Source organism: Candoia aspera, chromosome 7 (genome assembly GCF_035149785.1).
Source record: "Candoia aspera isolate rCanAsp1 chromosome 7, rCanAsp1.hap2, whole genome shotgun sequence".
NCBI classification, from domain to species: domain Eukaryota; kingdom Metazoa; phylum Chordata; class Lepidosauria; order Squamata; family Boidae; genus Candoia; species Candoia aspera.
This window is the reverse complement of record NC_086159.1, coordinates 75,335,607-75,362,587: the sequence shown is the minus strand read 5'-3', so window position 1 is coordinate 75,362,587 and position 26,981 is coordinate 75,335,607. Positions and strand designations below refer to the sequence as shown.

Here is a 26,981-nt window from a genome sequence, read left to right as displayed (position 1 = left end):
GTGTCCCATCCAAGTGGTAACTACATCTAATACTGCTTAGCTTTCTCAAGAGTAGACAAGGTCACTGAGGTCCTACCACAACCTTTAGAACACACTTATTACCTTGCTGGATCATACCAATATGATATTTTTCTCAAATATCTCCAGGAGACGTGTTAGAAATAGGCCCAGAAGGGAGTTCTCCCTTGTTCATTGCTCCCAGTCCCTACATCAGGTACAGTCAAGCTGATACATTTGAATGTCATGAGAGCACAATATGCTGTTAATTGTTTAATGTTATTGTCTTTTTAATCACAGGATGAGGCTTATTTGGGATTTTCTACTGGGTGCAAAATTGTTATTATTTGATTAGGGCAGGGAACCATAAATCACTGTAATGCTCCAAAGAATCCTGAATTCTGACAGCAACATAATAGGGCGGAAAGATGAGGTTTTGCTGGTTTACAGGGGAATGGGGTGTATGTCTGTCCAAATGGTGACCATGAATGTGTGATTGAAGCTCCAACCCTTTTTAATGTGTGTCACATGGCTTCAATTGCATGGTCCCTCTTGATCTTTTTTGACACCTCTATCCTTTGGATGTCCCTGCCGGCTTATCTATTTTCTCTTTGAAGAAAAAAAATGATCTCCCATTGTTCTTAAGATGATCTAAACTTTTTTGGAATTTGGAGGCAAGGTGGAGCCCATGGATTCTGAGTCTTTATTTCTGGGGTGTTCAAAGGTTTTGGAAAGACCCAGGTGTAGAAGCCCACGAAAGTGATGGGAAGAGAATCAGCACTGGATTTCCTTCTCCAGGATCAGAGATTTTAACCTCAGGAGGAGAATCCCAGCATGTCCTATCTCACTGTTCTCAGGCTATTGTACCAAGGGCCATAGGACTGTTTTCTGTGCTAAGCGATTATTACACTCTTTGTGATGCTAAATTACATATCCTGTAAGTTGCACCTATATGTTGATTCAACACTGAACAAATCAGTGCTTCCTTTGGTTCTCCTAAGCCAGACTCAATGTGTTGGGTGAACTCTTAGGCAGGGTGAGAGTATCATTTTTGGGGTATCATGGATAGAAGGACTCTTGTCCTGAGTTTATCTATCATTTCCCACTTGGCTTTGATAATGAGGTGGGATATACAGTAATTATTATTTGATTTCTATCTTTTCTGGCAAGTAGGTAAGGTGGCCTTTCTTCCAGGAGTTCATAGAAAGAAGATAGTGTCCTGCTTCCATTTGTTCTTTTTACAATACATCAGCCCTATGGGATCACCCAGTGAGGGTGGGTTAGATGTTGGGTGTCCCCCGTCCTTGTGCTTGCCCTTTTTGTACACAGGCTCTCTACAAATCCACATCTTCCAAACTCTGATCAACATAAAGTGACCATAGCTGGCTTATGCGAAGCCCCACAATTCACAAATCTTTCAAGGTCATAAGGCCCTACTTTATAGTTCTGCTGAGCAACTTATGACACCCAGCTTAATCTGGAAATTGGTCTCTGCTTCTGGAATCTTCCAAAAACTCTCTTGAGATGCTCCAGATCCACTCATGTGGTGCTTTGAGAAGGTCCTTGATGATTTTTTTCCTCAGATCCTTGGCGGGTAGTTGCTGAGAATGAATACTAACTTGAAATGCTATTTTCTGCTTTAGGAGTTATATTCTTCTTACTGCTTTGAAAAAAAAAATCCAGAAGACTTTGATTGACAGGAATGGAGGACAGAAAGTTAACCAATAAACCAGGCAGTCAGTCTGTCCGTGTTAGCATTTACCAGCTTCCAAAAGGCACTGGACAGCATGCCCCGTAATTCCAGCTTGACTTTTTGACCACTCCCTGCAGACACCCCTGCAACTGAGAATCACAAAGGGTATCCTGGGAACTGCAGTGTATCTGGAGAACACGAGATTCAGAAAGACTTTTCTAGGTCCCTCCCACCTTCTTTCCCCCATGCACAGAAATGCAAATCAGACAATAACATGTCTCAGATGAAGGTGGTTTAATTTGATTTATTGGAGGAAAATTATTCTCCATATCCCTTAAATAATCTTTATGATAGAAATCTTGATAAGTGCTGTATACATGATTGTCAAGGCAGAGAATAATTTGCAACACAGCCCCATTAACAATTTGTAGCATCGCAAACTGCTTAGGCAGGTTAAACATTTTGCTATGTGTCTTGTTACATGCACTGAGTAAATACACATTTCCCTTCTCAAAGATGGTGTCATGAAACTGAATTGATTACAAGACGTATAATAACAGGCACACTGACATTCCTGGATTAAATTTGCAATTTTTTTTCCTTTTAAATTTCCTTTTTTTTAAATATTTAAAAAAACCATACTTTTTTTTTTTGTAAAAATAAAAGTAATCATGAGATGTTTTGCAGTAAATGCAATTTTAAGAATCATTCCAGGTTTTGATCTGAGTAAAACTGAGCTTTAAAAAACCCCAAGTGAATAAAAGTGTACTTAAAATGCTGAATCCCATTTAGAAACAAGATTCCTCAGTCATCTTCAGTCACAAGCCATCGGTCACATGTAACAATAGGTGGCTCTGCTTGGAAATCTACATCCAAATTCATACCCAGGCATTTGAATGAGTCTTGGAGGTACATTACAATAGGCATGAGAACATACACGTTAATCGACAATAGATGTAGCAGTTTCACTACCTCGATTCTCCTGCTGGGTTGCTGCAAAGCTTCTCACAGACCAAAGCATCCAGCAAGCTTACAGCTACAATCCTATACTCAATTATGGAAAAGCAAGTCCCACGGAACTGAATGGTTCTTATTTTCAAGTAAATACACATAAGGTTTTGCCAGAGATTCAATTAAAATGTAGTTCATTCTATATTAGACGGTGGTCAAAAGCTACAGATGTTTGGAATTTTCTAATCAAAGTGAAGCACCTCACAGCGTCATTAATTTCAGTGTGAATTGTGTTGTGGAGAATCCAGAGATTCTTAAACATCTCCACTGAAAGGGTTCTACTTTGACTAGAGCGATGTTTCTCAACCTTGGCAACTTTAAGACGGGTAGACTTCAACTCCCAGAATTCCCCAGCCAGCGTACACTCTAGTCCAGTGTACCAACTGTTACAATTCATGTCTCTCAAAGGAGATCTCATGAACAAGTTCTCTCCACTTAAGGTGGGTTTCCAGAAATGTAAGGGGAAGGAAGAATGCAGTAACTTAATCTTCCTATTCTCTTTCATGGATTGAATGGATTTATGTGCTACTTCAAATAATCAACATATGTATTTGCTGGTAATAGTAATGGATGACAAGACGGTCTGAGAGACCAAACAGTTGGAGAGATGGCAGTAAGTGTTAGAAACTTTCCATAAATCCTCCAACCAGCATTAAAGCAGTGCCCTTTTGATTGGTTGGTTATGTGCCATCAAGTCATTTTCAATTCCGAGCAACCACATAGATAGATTTTCTCCATGATGATCTATCCCCAACCTGTTCTTTCAGCTCTTTAAAGAACCTCATTGTATATGATCAAGTTTTGTATTAGGCTGGGAGATATTTATTCTAGCTTTGTTTGCATTATGAGCATAAGGTCTTGCAAACACCAAATGCTGCTTCTCTATTACTTCCGTTCCCCAAGTTTAAAATCAGTTTAAATCAGTGGGGAGGACTGCTTCAAATTCCAATAAATCCAGAGACCTGATTGATCTTCTCAGCTGGGATTCCAAAACACTGGATATTATTCAACACATGGCTCATCTGACTTCCTTCCATGGGATGTTCCGTATTCAAAAGCAGTTCCACGTACTGTGTATCTTTGGGAATTAGCCACTAAAGTAAAGATCTCATAAATACATTTAACAGGCTGCCCTTTAGTCCGTATTTCAAACATTTGTGAATGTGAGCCTGCGGTTGGTGCTTGCGAAAACAATTCCAACACGTTCACTGCAATGTCATCTAGGTATGCATTGAACTTTTGCAGAGAAAGGGACGTCCCTATGTGCATAAGTGGACATGTAAGGCCCTGATGTTGGTCGCCACCCATCATTCTCACTACTTTCAACAGTCTTCAGTTCCCAAGTGTGTGCATGTGTGTGTGGAAATAATAGTTGCTTGCTCAAAATCAGAGTGAGCATTTGGGTTTTTGGTTCTCTACAGAGAATTTGAAATACAAAGTGGTTTTGGGTAGATCTGTCAGCCTGACTTCATTTTTTTCTTCACAAAACAAAATCTGAGCTATATAGGCAGGTCATATGGTTTTAAATCACTAATCTTAAAATTTAGCAGCTGCTTATTGTGCCATCAAACTCTATCTGGGATGGCTGTGGCTATCTATTCCTATTTTTTTCAGGTAATGCACCTTTTCCCCCACGCCTAGTTAGCATTATACATCAGAGAGTAACAGGAACTATATTTTCAACTCCTCTGTGCAAAGAGTGCAAAATTCTCATTTGCTTTCAGCCCTTTTCGTATCTCAGAAAAAAAGAAAAATCAAACAAGGAGATATCAAATCCAGAAGTCAAAAGGTTACGCTTTCTTACTGGTGTGGGAAAAGATGGAGCGTCTTTGCTGGCCAAGAACAAGAGGCCTTGTGAAACGTAACAAAATTTAATGAATGAAAAAAAATTCTGATCTCTAATGGCTTGAGAAACATTCTGGCCTTTGGTTTCACCGTGTGCAACTGTTTCCTAAATGCAACTTCTGCTAGAGAAGTACTGACATTAAAGGCCACTGATCCAGGGGAAAATTAAACATATGCATGGCTTCAGTCTGTACCTCCCAGCTTTGGAATTGTGGCTTTCAAACTTCCTACTTATCTTTTAGTCTGCCAAGAAATTCCTGTGGAAGCATCATGTTTCAGAGGATTATGTAATATTTAATGGAACTCTTCCCCTTTCTTTCTTTCCACAACATAACTGACCGATGCACAGACAGAAAAGAAGCTTGCCTTGATTGTTGTTATTGGAATCGGATATTGTCCTGCATAACTTGGGGAGAACTTAGAAAATTCCTGATTCTGAGCCCTGCGAGGGAAAAGTAGTAATGGCAAACTGCTGTTTGTTGCACTTGTTCATGCTTCATGATCTTCCTATCAAGGAAGTAGACTAACCTCTCAAAGCTACCCATTTGTGCAAAGCATCTCTATCGACAAACCCAGAGTCATTGGTGGTTTGTGTGACCTTGTGTTAGTATTGCTCTTCTCTCTCCTTCTACTGATGCTGCAAGATTTAAGATGGAGCTGTTTACCAGAGATGGGAGGCTTCTTTAACTAGTTACGTTGTTACTCTGATCACAAGGAATGCAAATGGCACATGCGTTCTGTTGCTATTAGGTCTTATTTGTTGGACTTTCCCCTCCCCTCTTTCTTTCCACAGACACAATGGACCAATGCGTAGATAACAAAGACACCTCTGTGGGTGGCTGATGCTCTTAGAGAAACCAAGTGTCTATGACCAGGGCGATGGGGGACCCACCCTTAATCCTTGCTTGGTTTCCTTTTCCACTAGCATGAATAAGCAATGACTCAGAAGTTATAGAATGAGATACATTTTACAAAATCGACTTTAAGAGATGGAAGGAAGCCTTCATATTTGGAATGTGTTTTAATACAAAGGCAAAGATTGGGAAAGCAAGCACAGTCATCAAAACATGCAGTGCAGCTTCATGCATTTATTAGACATCTTGGTATTGAAATCCCTCCAGCAGCAATTCCCAATTCTGCACCAACAGTTGGCTTCACCTATCTGTTTTCCACCATTCCCTTTGGGGGAAAAAAAATATGAAAACACCCAAACCAGTACTATTTTTTACTGTTTTTTGCTTCCCTATTGAGGAAAAAGAAATAATTCTTCCTCTCTCTTTCTCTCTCTCTCAAAAAAAGTTTCTATAGATAAAGGTACTGCTGTAGTATGCATGTACTGATTAATTAAAAAAAGAGAGAGATAAAAAGAGAGTCAAAGAGCATGTCTATCTTTCCCTCTTCTATGCCCAGAGAACTTTTTTAAAATTTTGCACATTTAAAGAGAAGATGATGAAAGACATAATGATTCTAAATATATCTGCAACCTAAGATAAAGCAAAACCAGGCACGTAGATGAGATGCTTGGACCCTGACATTTAGAATGGGCACTTTTCAAACTTTTAATTATTAAAATAGATAAAAACATTAGCCTTAATTGAAAAATCATTGACCTATGGAAAATAGGGGCATTAGTGAAATTTCTTTTCAGATGAAAAGAAAATGGAATAGCCATTCTCATCTGCTGCATGGTTTTATCACGCCTACCAAATTAAATGGACTTTATGTATTATAACATTACGAGAAAACAACATGGATAGGCTTTATATTGTAAAGGCTTGGGATAAAGGGAAAAAGAGACACAGAAGAGAATACGGAAGAGAGAAACAGTGTTAGGAGTTAATTTCTGGCCATAGGAAATGGGATCCAGCCAAAATTAAACATTCTTCAGTTCTACTGATTTTTATGGGAAGGACTTAAGCAGGTCCACATTTTTCTCACTGGTCTCACTGATTGGTTTATTCCATGCTATTGGCTTATGTTCTTGCATCACATAGAGGATTTTATTAAGCAGTCTTTTTAATCAGACAGGCAAATCTGCAAGGGAAGGGGAAATTTTCCAAGTTTCTTCATGTGCATGGCACTAGTATTAAAACCACATAGGCTGATCTAAACATCCAGGGTGGGGTGGAGGGTGGAGTATGTCCTGGAAGCTAACCTAGCATTTCATTTTCAGAAGAGAGTACTGTGCTGGTCCCTCTACATAGAATTCACAGCACAGCAACAGATGCTTTCACCAGTTTTGGTTTCAGCTCTAAATTGTAAGTGGTTTTGAAGTCTTATGGACTCCAATAACACTGTCTTTGTTGTTAAAGTAGTATTTTCCTCCTTATTTTGAACCTGTGCAGTGATAGCCTCAAGGTACAGGAAGTCTGTTAATCTGTGGAGGGAAGTCAGGGTCTGGGAGGGATTAAGAAGAGAATCTCAAGAGGCAGGACAAAGAAGAGCAAATTTCATGTCAGAATTGTTTCTTTCTGATTCAAGGATGGGCGGAGAGAACTCAAACTGGTGGTTGGGAATTGAATTCTTATGGATCCATTTGATGTAAATCAAGACATCATTAAGCAGATTTTCTCCCTCTCATTTTAAATCCCAGCCCTACTCTTTGGCAGAATGATGTACAGAACGATTCTAGCAAAATCCACCATTTTCCCAAATGCTGCATGCTGCTTTCAGATTTACTGAGCAATATATTTGAGTTTTAAGTAAACCACAATGGAAAAATCAGATGTACTTTTGTGCATCGCAGAAAACTGCTGGAAAGATCACATTTCAGTGCAAGGTGGATTATAATAGCATGGTTGCCAGACATTCCTGGAAGAAACAGACTCAGTAATCGCTCCACAGCTTACTGTAAATCACTGACTGGTCAGCACTGAAAAAAACCCAAACCCTGTTCTGATTGCTATATTCATGGGGACAAAAATGGCATATGGTCTGTACTAAGGCTGGCTGGCCCCTTTGCTTAGGAGACTCAATTTAAACCAATCTATTCAATATTTTAATAGAAAGAATCACATGAAAGTCTTTTACAGTACATTTACTTGCTGGCGTGTATATTCTGAAGTGTTTATGAACTTCCCCAGTGCCACACTGTTTCATCCTTTGCTTTTTATATTGTAGTTTTATATTTCTATATCCTTTTTATATTGTATTGTTATATGCTGGTCTTTGGCCGTAATAAAGTTTTTGTGTTTCTGGGGAGGCTTTTTTCCTCCCCAGTTCAGTTGAAAAAAAAACACAGGGAAATTCTTAAAGCCCCATTTTGGAGCCCACAAAGATGGGTCTGGTGCAAATGCAAACAGAAAATAGAACATTCTTTCAATGATTATCACAGCACCATATTCTGAAATCAAACCCATGGAACCTTCCCCTTCCATAGGACTAGAAGGAAACCAGACTTTGTTCCCATTTTCCCAAAAAGAAGTGGTGCAAAAGCAGTTCATTTTAAACATCATTGCAAGATCCAGACAAGTCTGCAGTCCAAAGTTACATGTTAAGGGAAAAAAATATATAAAAACGTGCCATCAAAAGCTTCCTGATTTGAAAGTTTAATGCAAACTTCTATGTATTTTTTACCGCTGTGAAAAAACGAAAACAAAAACAACAAAGCTGAAAATATGGAGAAAAGAAAAACAATGTTTGAAATTACTCTATTTAAATAATCCAGTTGAGATATTTAGTTAATGAAAAACAAAGCATGTATTGATACCAACACTGAGAACAGAGTAAATCATTGAGGAACTAACACATGCCCTTTAGTTAGAACATTTCTAGATTCACGGACCCAGCACCAGGTGCCGCTTATCTGTCTCCCAACCCTTTCCCTCCCCATGCTCCAGACGTCATTGCAGTTTGCAATGAATACAACATTTCAGAATCGCAGTATAAAATATGGCCATTTATTATTTTTTTTAAAAAAATCCTTCTTTTCTTCTAATGCTTCAATGTGTTTGCAATGTAGGATGAAATCACCTGGGAGAAGATTTTCTTCCCTGCCTGTTTGCCCACCAGGGCCCTTTTTCCCATCTCTGTCCTCTTCCTTGTGGGTGGGACGAGTGGGTTGACCTGGATCACTTGGTCCCTGTGTGTACTGTTGTTGTTATTGTAGTCTGTCTTGGCCTCCTCTCTCCAACGGCAGAAATACCGGATGAAGCTGAAGAAGCAAAACTACAGAGGGTAGATGGGGGCATACCTGAAAGAGTGGGGGGAAAGAGATGTCACCGATTAACATTTATACAGCCAATGGGTATAATGGTCAGAAGATACAAGTTGGAAAGGGAATATCTAAAATGTAGACCCCTCTGCCCCCTAGGGAAGGAAATTCAGAACAGACAAAAGAAGATACTTCTTTACTCCAAGCATAATTAATCTGTTGAATTCATGACAAGAACTGATGATAGGCGTTAACTTGATACATTCATGAAGGACAGGTCTATCATGGACAATTAGTCTTGAAGACTCAGTGGCACCTTCAGGGTCAGGGCTACACCAAGATGGCGCCATGACTGAAAATCCAAATTGCAGGGGAACATTGGAAGGAGAGGGCCTTGTCTCCATCTTCTTGCAAGCACAACAGATCAAGTGGCTGGCTATTCTGAATGCTGGACTAAGGAAAGACTTGGCCTGGTCCATCAGCTAATGATGTAGATGGGGAAAATATCCAATGCCATTGTATTATATTTCGGGTAAATTATTTTGGAGAGGTGCCATTGGGGGCAGTTCTTCCTTTAGCGTTGGAGTTCAGCCCTTTAGCTATGTAATATACTGGACAAGATCACTCTGAGCTTTAAAAAGGAACCACTCTATATATGCAGCCCTTGGAGAAAGAGTGGAAAGAATATATGATTATGAATGGTCAATGATGGCAACATTCTGTTCATCCTACACAGCCAGAAAGGAATACAGACAAAAGTTTGTGTTCCAGCTACCCTTCCTGTTAGAGCATTGACTCTAAAGTGAATTGAAATGCCAGTTCGCACATTTTGCTCAGCTGTCATGAGTGCCGTTGAGCTAAAGTCATCAGCGCAATGGCACTCATGACAATGACAAGGAAATAGGTGAAGGGGTACAAGTTAAGTAGCCATCAACCTACAACGACTAACGGCCAACAAACAATAGCCAAAGGAATCACGGAGCCACCCAAACCATCAGCGGCAATACAACGGGGATCGCCCAGCTGAAAGCAATCAGCAGAAGAATGGAAACCTGCCGATGGGCGATCCCGGAAACCCTCACCCACCGGCAGGGCAACGCATGGGACAAAGGGGGGTGACGTGACCGTGAGCGAGGGGGCGCTGACCGGCGCGGGGTATTTAAACCCCGCACCGGCGCGCTCCTGTCACTCTCAGCTTTTTTCTACCAACGCTGTACCTGCCCTGCAATAAACCAGAGCCTGATTCGCAAACCAGTGTCTGATTGTTATTCAGGGGGAGGCAGCGCATGACATAAAGCTGAGAGTCATAAACTCAGCCTCGCCGAGCCCCACTGGACGACAACGAGCCGCGGGAGGAGTAGACGGCGAGAAGACCAGCAAGATGAGGCCGGAACGGCGCGGGCAAGGAGGGCGAGCCGCGCGGCAAGAGACAGAGGAGGACCGACCAAGGCCAGAGGCACCGCGGACTCCCGGAGCCATGGACGCCCACCCAACCCGACCCGAGCCTCAGCTCCAACCCCAAGGGGAGATGGCGACGGAGGCAACCCGACCGCGGGAGGGAGCAGCACGACTTCCGAAACCAGCGGAGGACCCCGCGCCCCACATCGCACCCCAGCAACGGGCGTGGAGCGACAGCCCCACGGCGCTCGACACGGAGGAGGACGACGGAGACACCCATCAGACGGCGGAGGAAGCGGACCCGCGGCAGAGGGACGATGAACCCCGCCGGCAACCCACCCCCGAGGACGCGCCAACGGAACCGGCCCCAGCGGCGGCGCGGGCTGTGGACGAGGAGGCACGAGCTGAACTCGCGGCCATGCGGGCTCAGCTGACGGAACTCCGGACCATGCTCCAGGCGCTTATGCCCCCCGCGCCACCCAACGACGTCCCCGCACAAGCCCACACCCCGAGCGAAGCATCGAACCCACACGGGCCAGCGGAGGGCCAGCAGACGGCACAGGCGGCCGACACCACACCCCGAGAAGCGAGAGGCGGGGCCGCACAAAACGCCCGGGCCCCAAAGGACTTTCCCATCTTCTTCGATGGGACCCCCACAAAACTCTCGTTTTTTGTGACCAACGCTAGGGAGTTCATGGGGAGGCACGGACACTCCTATGACTCCGAGGCCGACAAGATCGCCGCCGTGGCGATCAAACTCCAAGACAGGGCGGCGGACTGGTACGTCCAACTGTACGAGTCCAGCTCCCCCGCCCTCGCCACCTTCCCTGCTTTCATCAAAGAGATGAAAGACTACTTCGAAGACCCCCTAGCCAAAGTGCGGGCGAAAAGCGCACTCCAAAGACTTAAACAGGGCACCCGCACGGTCCCTGACTACGCCCTGGAGTTCAAAGCCCTCGCGGGGAAGGTCAGCGACTGGTCCGAGACCACCCTGCTGGAAATCTTCAAAAGGGGGCTCAACCGCGACGTTCTCCAATGGGCCCTCTACCGCGACGACCCAGAAACGTTACACGGGTGGATCCACCTCGCGGGGAAAGCCGAACACGCGCACCGCACCTTCCTCATGACAACCACGGAAGACACAAACGATGCCGGGAAAAAGATACCCGCACCACACGGGGGGATGGCCGGCCCCATATACCCTAAAAAGAAGTTCAACCGGGAGCCCTGCGGGAGGTGTGGCAAATTAGGGCACAAGACGGCGGATTGCTTCGCCAACCGACCGCCGACCAGCGCGCCCAAGCCCACCCCGAAAATTAGCCCCAAACCACCCAACCCGGGGCCGCCGCCTCACCGCCGAATGACCGTGGCCACAGCGACACCGAAAGAGAGCTGGGACGCTTACTGGGGGGAAGAGGACAATCCCGACCCCGACCAGCCGGCGGGAAATGCTCCCCGCCTGCTCTGAGACGCGTGGCGAGGCAGGCGGTGGGACAGCAACGCGGACCACCTCAACGAAACGACAAAAGCTCCGTAATATTGGCAGCAATTCAACTCTCCACCGGAAACGGAGCCACCACGGCCGCGGCACTAGTGGACTCGGGGTGCTCAAAAAACCTCATCCACCCCGACCTAGTCACCAAACTCGACCTCCGCTGCTTCCCCCTCCCCACACCGCTGGCATTCCACCAGCTGGACGGCTCTACAGCGGGAGGGAAACCAGCCACGCTACAAACCGAGCCGGTCACCCTGCAAATGGGCACTCACACTGAGCGCACATCGTTCGTAGTCACGCACATCAGACGGCCCATTGCAGTCCTGGGGATGCCATGGCTCGCGAAAAACAACCCGCGGATCAACTGGGCGACCCGTACCTTCACATTCGGCGACGGCGAGTATCGAGCACCAGTTCCAGCCGGCAAAAGCAACCCCACGGTAGGACGAGCGGAGGCGACCACACAAGACAACGCCGCTAACCCAGCAGACCTACCAGAACAATACGCCGACTTCTCCGAGGTCTTCGGAGAGGCAGAGGCTGACCAACTACCCCCCCACCGCAAGACGGATTGCCGGATCGACCTACTGCCCGACGTCCCCTTACCTCGACCAAAAATCTATTCGATGACCCCGAAGGAGATGGCAACCCTCCGGGAGTTCATCGATAAAAACCTAGACAGGGGATTCATAGAGCCAGCATGCTCACCGGTCGGAGCCCCCGTCTTATTCCGGGAGAAGAAAGACGGGACCCTACGGCTCTGTACCGACTACCGGGGCCTAAACGCGGCTTCCCTGTCCAACAAATACCCCTTACCCCTGGTGAAGGACATGCTCGCCCACCTGTCCACGGGCAAAGTCTTTTCCAAATTGGACCTTCGCGAGGCGTACTATCGCATCCGAATCAGGGAGGGGGACGAATGGAAGACGGCGTTTAACTGCCCCCTAGGCGCTTTCCAGTACAAGGTACTGCCCTTCGGACTCGCGGGGGCCCCTGGGGTGTTCATGCAGCTCATCAATGAGGTACTGCATGAACATCTGTTTAAAGGGGTCCTGGTCTACATCGACGACGTCCTTATTTACACAAAAACACACGAGGAACACGTAACCTTAGTCAGGCAAGTCCTCGACAAGCTCAGAAGGGCGCAGCTCTATGCGAAGCCTACAAAGTGCGAGTTTCACAAAGAGCGCCTAGACTATTTGGGGTATCGAATCTCCGGGGACGGCATCGAAATGGACCCCGCAAAAGTCGAAGCGGTGCTAAACTGGGAGCGGCCCCGCAACAGACGGCAACTACAGAGCTTCCTGGGATTCGAGAATTTCTACAGGTCATTCGCCCGGGGGTTCGCTGAGATAGCCCTCCCCTTAACGGACCTCCTCAAAACCAAAGGGGTGGGGGACACCCGACGCGCCAAGAACCCAGGCACAGTGCTGAATTGGACTCCCGCGTGCCAGACCGCATTCGACAAGCTGAAAGCGCTGTTCACTACGGAGCCAATCCTCGCGCACCCGGACCCAGAACGGCCGTTCGTGGTCCAAGCCGACGCCTCAGACTTCTCCCTGGGAGCCATCCTACTACAGAAAGACTCCACGGGGCTCCTGAAACCATGCGCCTACCTGTCAAGGAAGTTCTCCGAGACAGAGAGGCGATGGCACGTCTGGGAGAAAGAAGCCTTCGCGGTGAAATCGGCACTAGAGACATGGCGACACCTACTCGAGGGAGCCACCCAACCATTCGAGGTCTGGACGGACCACCGGAACCTCGAGGCCCTACGAACGCCTAGACGCCTTAGCCCAAAACAGGTCCGATGGGCCCAATTCTTCAGCCGCTTTGATTTCCAGCTGAAGTTCATGCCGGGCAAGAAGAACTTCCTGGCCGACGCCCTCTCCCGACTGCCCCAAGACGAAGAGCCCGCCCCAGACACCATTGGGACGGTCCTATCCGCCTCGCAACTGGGGATGGCCGTGACCACCCGAAGCGGCGCACGGAGGCAGCTCGACGCTACGGCGCAGCCGACGGCGGGACAACCGGCGACGGAAAGAAGCCAACCGCAACTACCAGGGGGAATGCGCACGGACCTCGCCGCCGCCCTCAAAACCGACCCCTGGTTCCTGGCGAACCCCGACAAGGTAACGATGGCGCAAGACCTGGCATGGGGGGAAGGCAGAATCTACGTCCCGGACTCGCAGCGCCAGGCGATCTTGCATAGGTCACACGACGCCAAGCAAGCGGGACACTTTGGGTTCCTCAAGACCCTACACCTAACACGGCGCCAATTCTGGTGGCCCGCGCTCAGGCGAGACGTAAAAACCTACGTGGCGTCCTGCCCAACGTGCGCTAGGGCCAAACGGGCACCAGGCAAACCCGCGGGGCTATTGCAACGGGTGGCAGAACCCTCCCGCCCATGGGAGGAAATCTCTATGGATTTTATAGTGGACCTCCCACCCAGCCAGAAGAAAACGGCCATTTGGGTGGTGAAGGACTACTTCTCAAAGCAGGCCCACTTCATCCCCTGCACGTCGGTCCCATCCTCACAACAACTAGCCAAACTCTTCCTCATCCACGTGTACAGGCTACACGGATGTCCCGCACGTGTGGTGACCGACAGGGGCACACAGTTCACCTCCAAATTCTGGCGGGCCTTCCTGAAGCTGACGGGGACCCAACAGGCCCTATCTACGGCTTGGCATCCGCAGACGGACGGAGCCACTGAGGTTCTTAATGCCACCTTAGAGCAATTTATACGATCATATACGAACTACCACCAAGACGACTGGGCCGAACTGCTCCCGTTCGCCGAAGTCGCATACAACAACGCCGTCCACACGAGCACGGGGAAAACTCCGTTCGAAGTAGTCTCGGGGCGCGACTTCGTCCCCATACCGGAGCTACCTCAACCCCCGGAACCACAGGTGGACGCCAGCGACTGGGGACGGAAGATCGCGGAAGCATGGCCAGTAATCACGGCGGCGCTGAAGGAGGCACAGGCTGCTTACAAAGAGCAGGCCGACAAGCACCGGCGCCAACAACCGACGTTCCAGGCGGGGGATATGGCCTATCTCTCCACCAAGTTCCTAAAGTCAACCCAACCCTCGAAAAAACTGGGGCCTAAGTACATCGGGCCGTTCCGAGTCACGCAAATAGTGAACCCGGTAGCAATACGCCTGGACCTGCCACACAACCTCCGGAGGCTCCACCCGGTGTTCCACACCAGCCTCCTAAAACCGGCAACCACCTCCCGATGGCACCCAAGCACGCCACAGCCCGCACCACTTATGATCGACGGGCAACACCACTTCGAGATAAGGGACATCCTCGACTCCCGCAAGCAACGAGGAACTCTACACTATCTGGTCAGGTGGAAACACTTCCCCCACCCGGAATGGGTGGCGGCGCACAACGTTAACGCGCCTGACCTGACCAGAGCATTTCACCGGGCATACCCCGACAAACCGCAACCAAGGTCAGCAAAACCAAACCCCCCCCCCGCAGGCCTCCCCCCGCCTCCCGTGCCCCAAGGGAAAGGGCCCCCCCCAAGCCCGCGACTTGGGTGGACCTTCCCCCCCCCGGGACTCACTCCCCCCGCCCCGGGCCCACGGGGTGGTGACAAACGATCGCCAGCACCCTCCCCCCGCCCCCTGGCCGCGGGGGAGTGGCAAGCAAGTCAACAGGGCAACCTGGGGGCAACGCCCAGGAGACACAACAAAGGCGACGCACTCTAAATAAAGAAAAGAAGGGCCCTACCTGGAGCTGAGCAGCACCCGACCAGCCACGCCTCTCGCCTCGCCGAACTGAGCCAAACAAACAGGGTGTGGTTGGAGCATGCGCACGCCAGGTTAGAACCCGAGCATGCGCACCATGGACACACCCTGGGAAGGCACGTGGTAGAGGGAGGAGCAAAGGGAGGGGCGACAACTACTCCGGCGGGAACTTTGAAAAAAAAAAAAAAAAAAATGTGGCGTTTTGACAGCTCCACGGGGAAAACCCAGAAACCCGAGGGAGAACACTATTCGGAAAGGGGGCAGTATGTCATGAGTGCCGTTGAGCTAAAGTCATCAGCGCAATGGCACTCATGACAATGACAAGGAAATAGGTGAAGGGGTACAAGTTAAGTAGCCATCAACCTACAACGACTAACGGCCAACAAACAATAGCCAAAGGAATCACGGAGCCACCCAAACCATCAGCGGCAATACAACGGGGATCGCCCAGCTGAAAGCAATCAGCAGAAGAATGGAAACCTGCCGATGGGCGATCCCGGAAACCCTCACCCACCGGCAGGGCAACGCATGGGACAAAGGGGGGTGACGTGACTGTGAGCGAGGGGGCGCTGACCGGCGCGGGGTATTTAAACCCCGCACCGGCGCGCTCCTGTCACTCTCAGCTTTTTTCTACCAACGCTGTACCTGCCCTGCAATAAACCAGAGCCTGATTCGCAAACCAGTGTCTGATTGTTATTCAGGGGGAGGCAGCGCATGACATCGGCCTTCTGTGGATCCAGCAGTGGACTCACTGAGGCCTGTTCTCCCCACCTGTACCATGTAAAGGTTCTCAAGAGAGAACAGGGGAAAGTAATGCATTTTCACAGAACGGATCTAATAGCTTGACAGCAGGTCCTTGGGGGAGAGACTTCATTATCATAACTACCCCTTTTTCTTTTAAATCCCCTCTTTTGAAATGGAAGAAATACGTCTCATACTTCAAATGGGAAGTCATTGGTTTTCATCTTGTGGGGTTGGAATCTTTTGCTCAGAGGCTCCAGTGCCAATGCATTGTTTTTGATAGTGACATTAAGTATGTCTTCTGGATGGCTAAATTAAATTAAATATGGACGACTCAAATTGGAGTCCTGGTAGGCCAGACGGCCCTAGAGGACTTCAACCTGCTTTCTCATCCAGTTTATAGAATTATTCAGCTGCAGAGACCTCTTAGAGTGTGGAATTTACAATGCATTGTGAATGTTTAACTTATAAAAATCCAATTGTGCACAACATGCTTAGCAAAGAAATTGGGAGCTGCAACGCAATATCCACAGACCTGCAACCTGCTAGGGGTTCAGTGGCTTAGATGGCCCTTTTCAATTCTATGGGTCAATGGAATATTCCCTATTTTGGTAAGAATCTCTTTTGGAACAATAACTGAACTCTGTCAGCTAGAGTGAAGTCCCTTCATTTCCATATTTTAAAAACTAAATTGACCTCTGGCTAAAATTTGATATTGGGAATATTCTAACAAGGGCCTAGCTCATGATTCAATTCACCTTCCAGTGATATTTCCAGGTATTTGGAAGCCTTACTGGAATGCACTAGAAAAAGACAAAAGAGTTCATTGGAAACTATACACAGTAGTTAGGAAAATCTACACAGTGCGTTTCTCTATTTATCGACTCATCTGTAACACTCACTGAATTCAACCAGTAAATGTGTTTAGGACTTCAAAGGTCCTTTGAACCAATTATTGTTTCCTATGAACTGAGAACATATTCTAAATATCATCCACTTTCTCTCTTTAGCTTTATGCTTTTGGGGAATATCAGTAAAGAAGAAACAAGCTTTCTCATTTACCTTCTTATTAGGGTACCTTTGTGAATTGGAACATTGTTTGAAAATCAGAAACAGGAAGGAAGAGGAGAAGCAGCTTCAACTAAATTGAAAACTGACATCCGTGGCAAATGTTTCCAACATTCCTTGCAAATACGTTTAGCTTGCAGTTCCTAAGAAGGTCCTCTTTATTATGAAATGTTTTGCAGTCTTTGCAGTTCTTAATGGAAAAGTTCTGCCTTAAATTCCAGCAGTGCAAAGAGATTCTCAGCACACTGGCCTGGATCTACAGCCTACTGTTGCTAAACTGCATTAGTTTTCATGGGCATCAGCAAACCACTGAAAGGATGTTCACCCCTAAGAGTCTCCTTTGCCAATCCATATTATTCTCATTTGACCATGTGTCACTGATCAGAACAAGGGGAAAAGGTAATTCCCCTCTTTGCAGTGGTGATGAACACCAAGCTTCTCTTCTGCAGTTGCATTTAGATGCTGAATTCCAAACTGGAATAAATCTTCAGGTATTAATGACATGAATTCCCTGTGGGATTGAACTGTTGACCATCTCCAGCACACCAGTGTTTTCGCTCTGGAGAGGAAGTGACATCTGGAGATAAGAGACATTGAATTCTGCTGATACAAATGACAGCTGCATGATCGAAACCAGCCACCTGGGAGACATGCCGAACTTTCATAAGCAAGTTGGTTTGGCTGTGGGATTAAACCCTGTGTTCCAGGAAATGCAGGCCAGGCCCCATATATAATACTTTAACAATGTTTTGGAGGAAGACAAACCGTCTCTAGGCTGCATTATCTGAGAAGCAGTTGGCAAGGCAGTCACATGGTCAGCTCAAGATAATAAAAACATATTTTCCCTTTCAAGCAACTTTCTTCTGATACCCTCTCTAGGTCAGCGACAAGATGCACCACATTTCAGCCTGCCAGAACACTCCACCAGTGACTTCTGAGTAGCACTGGTAGAACAGAGAAACTTCAGTGCAAGGAGAGATAATCAAATTATATTACAGTAGAAAATTCCAATCTCTTATAGGTTTGCAATAACGGGTGGGTTCTTAGTCCATTATAAGTGCTAGCTGAAAAGGTAACACTCAGCCCCCAACTTCCTCTGTGAGACTTCCTCTTGTGGAACCCCCACCTGCTTCCCCTTCTATGACTCTGTTTTTAAAGTCTTGTAACAGTGAACTCCCTCTATACATCTATGTCCTGGTAAAGTGGGTTAGTCTTGAAGGTGCTACCAAATTCCATGTCTATTTTGTTGCCATAAATTAATATGGCTCTCCCTACCACCTCCTCTGGGTCGAGCTTCCCAAAGCTTGAAGTAGGCTGCAACTACTGAGAACTCAGGTAACTCAAGCTTTATTATAGATGAATGATGAAAAATAGTTACTAAGTAGGCTTGGGGTTGATACTGAGTTTACTCCCCTCCTACTTCAAATCCAACACATTGTTTTCCTGTCTTTTCTGCAGAGATGAAGCTTTTGTTCTTTCTTCATGCTCCCCACATCTCTGCTCTGAGGAGCACTTGAGAAGATCAAGTTGTAGGCCACATAGAAGTTATACCAAAGCTGAGATCCAAGCTCTGAACACATCTCTTACAACAGGATTTGGAAACTAGGCTAAAGAAAATGTGCAGATGTAAGACTACATGTGCTGATCTCTGACCATGTGTCACAGATCAGAATGAGGGGAAAAGATAATTGATGAATAGATGGATAAATGACCTATGTAAGGCAGCATCTATGTGGTTAAACCAATGATGATTCAGGGCTACACCTTTCTTTAGGGCTAAAGTAAGTAAGACATAAGGGGGCTGTCTCAGACCATGGATGCTGGGTGATGGAAGAGGCTTCCACCAATGCTATTAACCTACAAGCTTCCTTCCCAACATCCCCCCTAGGCACTATGTAAGAATATTTTCTCTTGACACTCTTTCTTTCTTCCTCCCTCTTTCCTCTCCTGTTACATCACTCCATATCAGAGGCTGCTCAAGACTCCATCTAGGGAAACATGTGAGAACACGGACTTGTACTGATTCATGGAGCTCCTGCATGACACAACCAGGCTTCTCCTTGATGTCAGAACCCTAAAGATGTCAGAGCATCTTTAATCCAGTATTGCCAAACAAAGCTTTTCTGTTTCTGTATCACACATAAAAGTTGCAAGGTGAGAATTCGCCTGCAGTCGTAAGGATTATGAGCAACCTGCCTCACTTTATTTCTTACCAGTTGTGATTGGGAGGCTCTTTTTATGAGCTTCTGGTAACAATCTCTTGACTACCATAAAAACAATTCACTGAGCTAGACAGAGCTTTGGTTTAAATAAATAGAGCTCTTCTTAAAATTTACTGGCCTATCATGCCTACTAATTTCAGTAGCTATTGTCTGCAAATCTGTCCGATCCCTTTTTATTATTTTGCTGTTATCCATTTATTTGATTGATACCTCTCTTCTCCTCTCCTCCAAGATCTCAAGGTAGTGCACATAGCAGCTGCTTCTTCAATTCTTCTTACCACTACAACCCAGTGGGGTAGGTTGAGATGAAAAATAATGCCTGGTCCAACATCACCCAGTGAACTTCCATGACTAAAGGCAGACTTGAACGTGAGTCTTCTCATCCTAGTCTAACACCTTAAGCATGTAGCAGTGACCTCCTTCACGATACAGTGACCTCCAAAATGCCAAACCAGTTTCATTTATTTATCTAGTTTTTTTTCAATCTTGGCAGCTTGAAGATGCGTGGACTTGCTGGCTGGAGAATTCTGGGAGTTGAAGTCCACACATCTTCAAGCTGCCAAGGTTGAGAAACAATGATCTAAACAAACATCATGGGGCAATACTCCTCACTTCTATTTTTACCAGCATGAGCATTTCCTCAAATTTCATTTCATCCTACCAAGTATTTCCAACAAAGAACTGACAGGTAAAAGACTAGATAGAAAGGAGTTGCAACCCTGGTTGATCACCGCTGCTGAGGAATATTTAAGTATCAGTCAGAGCAGAGGATGGTCAGCATTGGCTACGCCCACGTCTGCTACCTGCTATGTACTTACACTCTTTTCTGGAAGCTCCATCAGGTAGTGGGTTGGCCAGACTGAGGCTGTTTGATACACTAATGTTTGAACCACTATCCAAACTATTGCCAAGATGTAACCGCCGCATATGTCTCACTACAGCTGTGGCGTTAAAAGCTTGCTGGAAAAGAAGAGACAAAGAAATGGCTTTTAGGCATTTTGGAGAAAAAGAGGTAACATAGTACTACAGGGTCAGACCATCTGCTCTCCCAGCACATCAGATTGGTTAAGGTACTCTCACAAACAGCATGTACACTGGCACTGTCGAATATTGCTCATCCAGATGCTAAAATGCTGAGGATTTAAAGCAGGGACATCCATGGAAGAAGGAGTCAAATAAGTCAAGACGGCAGGCATGGCCAAAGACCCCGCCCTCTTTTTACAGGGGTTGCATGTATGATGCCTGTAAAAAAGGGGAGTGACTTTGGTTGTGTGGTTGCAACCTCCATCTCCCCCACAGATGCTCCTGATTTAAGGGCATGCATACACAGTTGTGGGTTCCAGCATTCACACAAGGCAGATTTTGTTTGGGACATGCAACAAAAGGATGAAAAAATATCACTGCTTCCTTTTCACTCCAGTTACTAGTTTGGAAATATCTATCACCATCTCACATACCCTGGAAAATAATATTCCCTGCCCCCCACTTAGAGAAAATGATCTTTTTCACAGCAATGAAAAGCATAACACCCCACCCCAGGAAGTCTATCTAATGAAAGAAAATGTTACATATAACAGATATTAATCCAGTAATTTGCTGTCACAAAAGATGACCTATTTGGACAGAAATTGATGGCCAGACATCAGTTCATAGTTCTTTTCAGAGAAAGTATCATTTCTCCCTCCTGTCTTTGTTCCCTCGGCTTTGGTGATATTGATTTAATTAGGATTTAAACTTAGTTTTCCTCTTTAGCAATTAAAGAGGCCTAGTAGGAAGATGTGTCTTTTGGAGTTGGGAACTAGAAGTGTTTGGGATGGATGAATAAAACCAGAATCAGCTATTTTCCCTTAATCCATGAGTTTGTCCCTTATACAGAAAAAAAAGCAAAAAGAGAATTAAAACATAACATAGTTTCATTATCTTAGAAGATCTCTCTCACAGCTGAATCCAGCAGCATTTACTCACAAAGCCAAGTTTTCCTGAGGAGAACAAGAACCATAATCTTGAAAAGGGGTGAGAAAATGTTTACATGCAGCTCCCTTACAAAGCAAAAAACCAGTCTTCTCCAACACTGTAACCTAGTTAAGAACTTACTCTCCATTTGCTTTTTGCAAAGTTCTTACGAATCTGAGCACTGACGGATTCGTGGATATTTTTACTGAGGGCTGTGTCTCCGGCAATCCTGAAGAAATATAAAATAAAGAAGGCATTTGGAAAAGTAATCACTTCTGAAGGTTTAGAATTGTTTGAACTTTCCTTGTCATTCTACCAAAACAAGAATGAAATCCAGCTCTACATTTTTATCAGCTGATTCAGTAAGAGGATAACTGCCCTGATAGTTACCAAGGAAACAGAGAATGAAACACAGCACTGCATTTTATTCTTGGATGAAAAATCCATCATTTCCCAGAAGATGAGCTCAATAAAGTCCTCTGCTGACCTCTCATTCAGTAAGGTTATGTTTAGTGAAGGACCAGGATCATGTAGCCTTACTCACCTGACTTTCCAACCTGTTTAACCCTTGCCTTGATGTGGCATTTATCCAGCTGGAAGTTCTCCTTGCTATCAGGCATAAGACTAGCTGATGGGTGATCTGGAAGGTAGATCTTGAACAGAAATCCTGGCTCTTGACAGGGTCCATGGGCTCAACAGTTTTCTAACTATTAAGGTCATAATCTGACTGGGACATAGACCACTTCTTTGATGTCTCTTCTTAAGTTGCCTTTGTTATCTGCTGCTGAAGCAATTCTCTGAGGACTTGAGGAGAGAGAGGAGAGGAAGGGTACTTGAAGTGGTAACACAACAGAGAACCTTCACTGCAATGATACCGTGACTCCAGAATATCCTCCCTACAAAAGCATTCTTATTTCACCTGCCATTTTGAGCAGTGTTTCCTAACCTCAGGAACTTGAAGATGTGTGGACTTCAACTCCCAGAATATCACATAGCCTTACTCACCTGACTCTCCAACCTGTTTAACCCTGGCTGGGGAATTCTAGGAGTTGAAGTCCACACGGCTTAAAGTTGCTGAGGTTGAGAAACACTGATTTTGAGTATCAGTAGGTAGTGTTTTACATGTCTTGAAGGGAGGCCACAAAGGAAAGATGGAAGCAATGGAAGGAAAAGGGTAACAAGGAGAAACTTAAAAGTTTCCTTTGACCCGAAGTCAACTTCTGGTGATTTCATAGACTCACACATGTACTTTTCTTGGCAACAACAGGGAAGTTGCTTTCTTCAGAGATGTGGTTTCAACTTCCCAAACTAGCTTACAGCCCTATGGTTTCCTGGTGGCTAATCTCCCATTCAAATATTATGTAGGCCTGATTCTACTTAGCTTTCTAGATGAGCCAGCGTGGGCTAGGTCTTGCCAAGGAATACATCTGGGCAAAAGCAGATACACAAGCTTAGATTTTATTCTGGATGGGCCAGTGGAGACACTTGGCCATTCTTCAATCAGCCACTTGCTGAACATCAGAGGTTTTTCTTTCCTTCCATAAACAAAAGGATCTAAGGTCTCTTAACAGTTTCCTGCCAAAATTTGCCAGGTCAAGCTTTTCTTGCCTTGTAAATGAAGGGGAAGATCCCCCCAGCCATCTTTCTGTTAAAGCCACAGACCATCTGGCAAGAAAAGGAGTGCAAAGTCTTCTAGAAATTCAAGGTTTTTCTTCTCCCTTAGATGTATCTTCTGTGCTTGAACCAGCTTGCTTATTCTTCCTCCTTCTGCCTGAAAGACGCAGCCATTTCCCAAAGGTTGTTGTGTTGGAGCAGGTTCCTCAGGACTGGAGTACATGGTTTAGCTTTTTATCAAGAGAGGTAATGAATATTTGCAGCCAGTTAGAAAGGATACATGGAATCTTACCTGCAAAGCACAGACTGGGCAAGATAGGCCATGCTCAAGATTTCAGCTGCCACAGCAAAGATTTAAGGTACTCAAAGCAACAAATTAAATATTCTATGGTATAATTGAAATCAGTGAACTCTCACTGCCGGATGGAATAGAATACCAGAGCAAGGGGGAAGTTTAAATAAGCACCCAGGAAAAATAGCAAAAATTCAGTAGCAAGTACTAATGGGTATGTTCCCAGTCAGCTGAATACGAATATGATCTTAGCTGGATCTATTTTTTTTTTTACTCATCCCTACTGAATTCAGTAGAAAGGTGTTTCAGTGAACCTCACAGGGAAGGAAATGACCTTATGACCTCAGCCAAATGAAATAAATTAGGAATGAGGAAACCTTTCTGGGACTACAAATCCCACCATAGAGCTATTGAATTTAAAGACTGTTAACTTTCCAAGTGGTCACACCTAGATTTGCACTGTTAGGAATACTTACATGGAAATATTTGGAAATACATTGAATTGATACCAATATCACTTCTGCTAATGACTGGATTTCCACAGTGCACCAGACTAAACATATGGCTAAGTAGTTTTCATTTTTTTCACTCTGTTGCATGAACTCATGTTGTACATGTTGTTCTAAACATTATCATGTTGCAGAAACAAGATACTATATGGCTTACCATTTGGTATCAAAGTTACCGCCTTGAAGGAGAAAGGATTACAAACACACGCTATTTTTTAAGCCATTGTGGTGAGAACCTGTCTTTGCAACCAATTATTTACAGTTCAAATCCCAAAACACTGGGAGGAATTTTTTGGATCAAAAATAACAGGTGAAGGTCAGCTGGATTCAGTGAGGAGGAAAAAATGAAAAACTTTTCCAAACTTACATTATATTAAGAAGACTTCAAACAGAGTGTGCTAACTTGATCGCATTATGTTTTTCCCCCCGTTTATTCTAGTAACAGAAATTATCCTTCAGTCCTGCAGTCTCTTCTGCCCATCTGAGTATGTGGAATGTAGTTTTGGGGAAAAAACTCTTCAAAATATACAAGACAATCAATGTTTCTGCCAATCAGTATTTTTTTGACCATATGGTGTGTTTTGAAAAGCATTTTATAGCTTATTTAATTTCCTGAATCTCCTAATAAAATGATGTGATTCTAGCAAGTTTTTAACTAACAGCCAAATGTTGCCCAAAGCTCTTTTTGTTGGAAATGGTTCTAGATGGAACGGAGGAGAACATCAGTGTTTTATATTCCAAGTTGCTTATAGGGAAGAAAAAAGGTAGCCTTCTTAACAAGAACACGATGTACTACTGGAGAAGCATACCTAGACATGCAGTCCAAGATTAGAGCTATCAGATCAGGCTGCAAAGCTTCAGGCAACCACTAGATGGCAGCAAAATGGGAGTTTTCTGTATCCTACTTCCCCCTAGGGGTCATTTGGAGCTTAGCAGTGCAGATATGACTGACCTATCTTAGATATATGGGTTCATAATGCATTAACGTTAACTCAGTGAGAAAATAATATCTGAAACTTTTCCTTTAAAAAAGGAGAGGAAGGGTGAACATAATAGAAATCGTAAGTCATGATGAGGGTGGTGGATTGCCATTTCACTGAAAGCACATAGCAAATCTTCCTTTATTGTGAGTGAAAGAGCCTTCAATTTTTCTGTGCTTCAGATTTCCATTAAAAATCTCCTTTCCGCTTACCCAGGCTGAGTCTCAGATCTAACTGTATTGTCTGATTGCAATCATAGGACTGTGTTGCCAGGAGCTTTAAGTCCTAGTCTGTATTGATGACAGGTCATGATATTATAATTAAATTTTCAGGGTAATCTCTCTTGCCTTCTCTTTCTTCTGTATTTTCCCCTTGAACTAAGATCTTCCACAGGGACAAATGGGATTGGAAATTTCTGAACATGACCACTGATTGAATAACTGTCTTACCACGGATGTCGGGCTGCCTGCTCACAGGTATATCTTTTATTGGGATCTTTCTCCATCAAATTCCGAATAAAATCTTTAGCTGGGAGAAATGAAAACAACAACAAAAACAAAAGGTATTTGGTATCTGAAGAAACAAAATGGCACAGCGGTATAATGGACATCACTATGCAGCAAAAACTTGTACACAAAAGGAATTACGTTAATAATCAGTCCAACGAATGTAGCTCAGTTCAACACCCAGAGCGCTGTTATGATTCCTAAAGCCATATTTTACTTGCACAATTACTACTAACAGGTTTCTCATACAAGAAGATACATCTGGGTTTCTTAACTGGAGACTGAGAATTGGTTCATATAATAGTATTAGAAGAAGAAAAGGGGAGGAGGGGGAGGAGGAGGAGGAGGAGGAGGCGGCTCCCATTATAGGAACTGAGTCATACCCTAAGCTTATCTTGAAAATAATAACGTTCTATCACAAGACTATTCAAATTCAACACTCACAAAAGCTGAACTTTTCATCCTGTGTATCTGATGTTTTTGAAAAAAGAAAGCACAACAGTGGATGATTCCCTCCATTCTAAATTTATTCTGTGGTGATTGTTGTCATGAACAAGGCTAAAATGAGGCACTGAAGTCTTGCTCTTAGCCACTGGGATGCTCACCTAGCCATCCTTTTGATTTTTAAGATCTAGCAATGAGGTCTAGACCTGTGACGGGAGGATTCTGAGATTTACAAAAAGGAAGATTCCAAGCAGAATTCTAAATTACATTCTGAACACCCACAAAGCCTTGATCGCAGTCTGTAGCACCACAGTCCCCCTGCAGCATATCTCAATAGGAAAACTATGGGAAAAGTACAACGTAAAATTATTGGTAGTAAGTAGTGATCTCAGCTTGTTTCTTACCAGACTCAGAGATATCATCCCAATAAGGAGAGTCAAATTCATATTCCGCTTTAAGAATTTGCTCAAAAAGCTTGGAGTCATTTTCATCGTAGAAAGGAGGGTACCCACAGAGGCTAAAGCACAAAATATAAAAACAGGATGTGTGTTAAGTTATAGGAAAACAAATCACTGAAGAAATCCTTAGGGTTTTTTACAGCTTTGGACTGTGGCAATCCAAACACAAGGGAGATAATAGTTCTGTGTTTTTAAAAACAAAAGCTCTCCATTTGCAAGCCACAAACAAAGCATAACTAATAAATACTGTATTCTAAAATACTGGATGAACCAATACTACATCATTTCAGAACTGAGAGCTGATATAATTATGATTCTTTTTCTCAGGTTGCATCGGTATGGGCTTATCTTGTTCTGATAAACTCACAAAAGTGGGAAAGATGGACGCAGGGGATTTATTTATTTATTTATCAATCAATCAATCAATCAAATTTATCACCGCCCATCTCCCCAGAAAAGGGACTCTGGGCAGTTTACAATAAAACATAGATAAAAACCCTATAAAACAATAGAATAAATATAATACCTAATAAAATATAAATATGATATGAACCCAATGGCTAAAAGTTCTCTAGAACCCACAAGCTGAATAGGGCCAACCTAGGGAACTAGCCATCCCCAGAGGTGACTATTCTCCCTCCCACCCCAGGCATGATGGCAAAACCAGGGCTTTAATTGCTTTCTAAAGTCCAGGAGGGAGGAGGCCAGCCTCACTTCTGGGGGAAGGATATGAAAAATGATGAAGAACATTTTTCTTAGTTTAAAAAATTGCCAAATGATATGGAACTTTGTCAGAATGGATTAAAAAGCAAAATGTATGTGGATCAGATAGAGATTATTA

The 26,981-nt window shown here is 44.8% G+C and overlaps 1 protein-coding gene across 1 annotated transcript in view; it reads right to left on the bottom strand.

Annotated features, from left to right (window-relative positions):
- Positions 1-1,969: 1,969 nt before the first annotated feature.
- CAMK1D (calcium/calmodulin dependent protein kinase ID) overlaps positions 1,970-26,981 on the bottom strand; it is a 225,370-nt gene continuing 200,358 nt past the window's right edge. The window contains exons 7-11 of the mRNA XM_063308179.1: positions 26,087-26,199; positions 25,182-25,260; positions 21,479-21,566; positions 20,203-20,344; positions 1,970-8,738 (exon numbers count right to left, since the gene is read on the bottom strand). Of these exons, the coding sequence (XP_063164249.1) occupies positions 8,617-8,738; positions 20,203-20,344; positions 21,479-21,566; positions 25,182-25,260; positions 26,087-26,199 (544 nt within the window). The 3' untranslated portion in view covers positions 1,970-8,616. The remainder of the gene's footprint in view (positions 8,739-20,202; positions 20,345-21,478; positions 21,567-25,181; positions 25,261-26,086; positions 26,200-26,981) is intronic.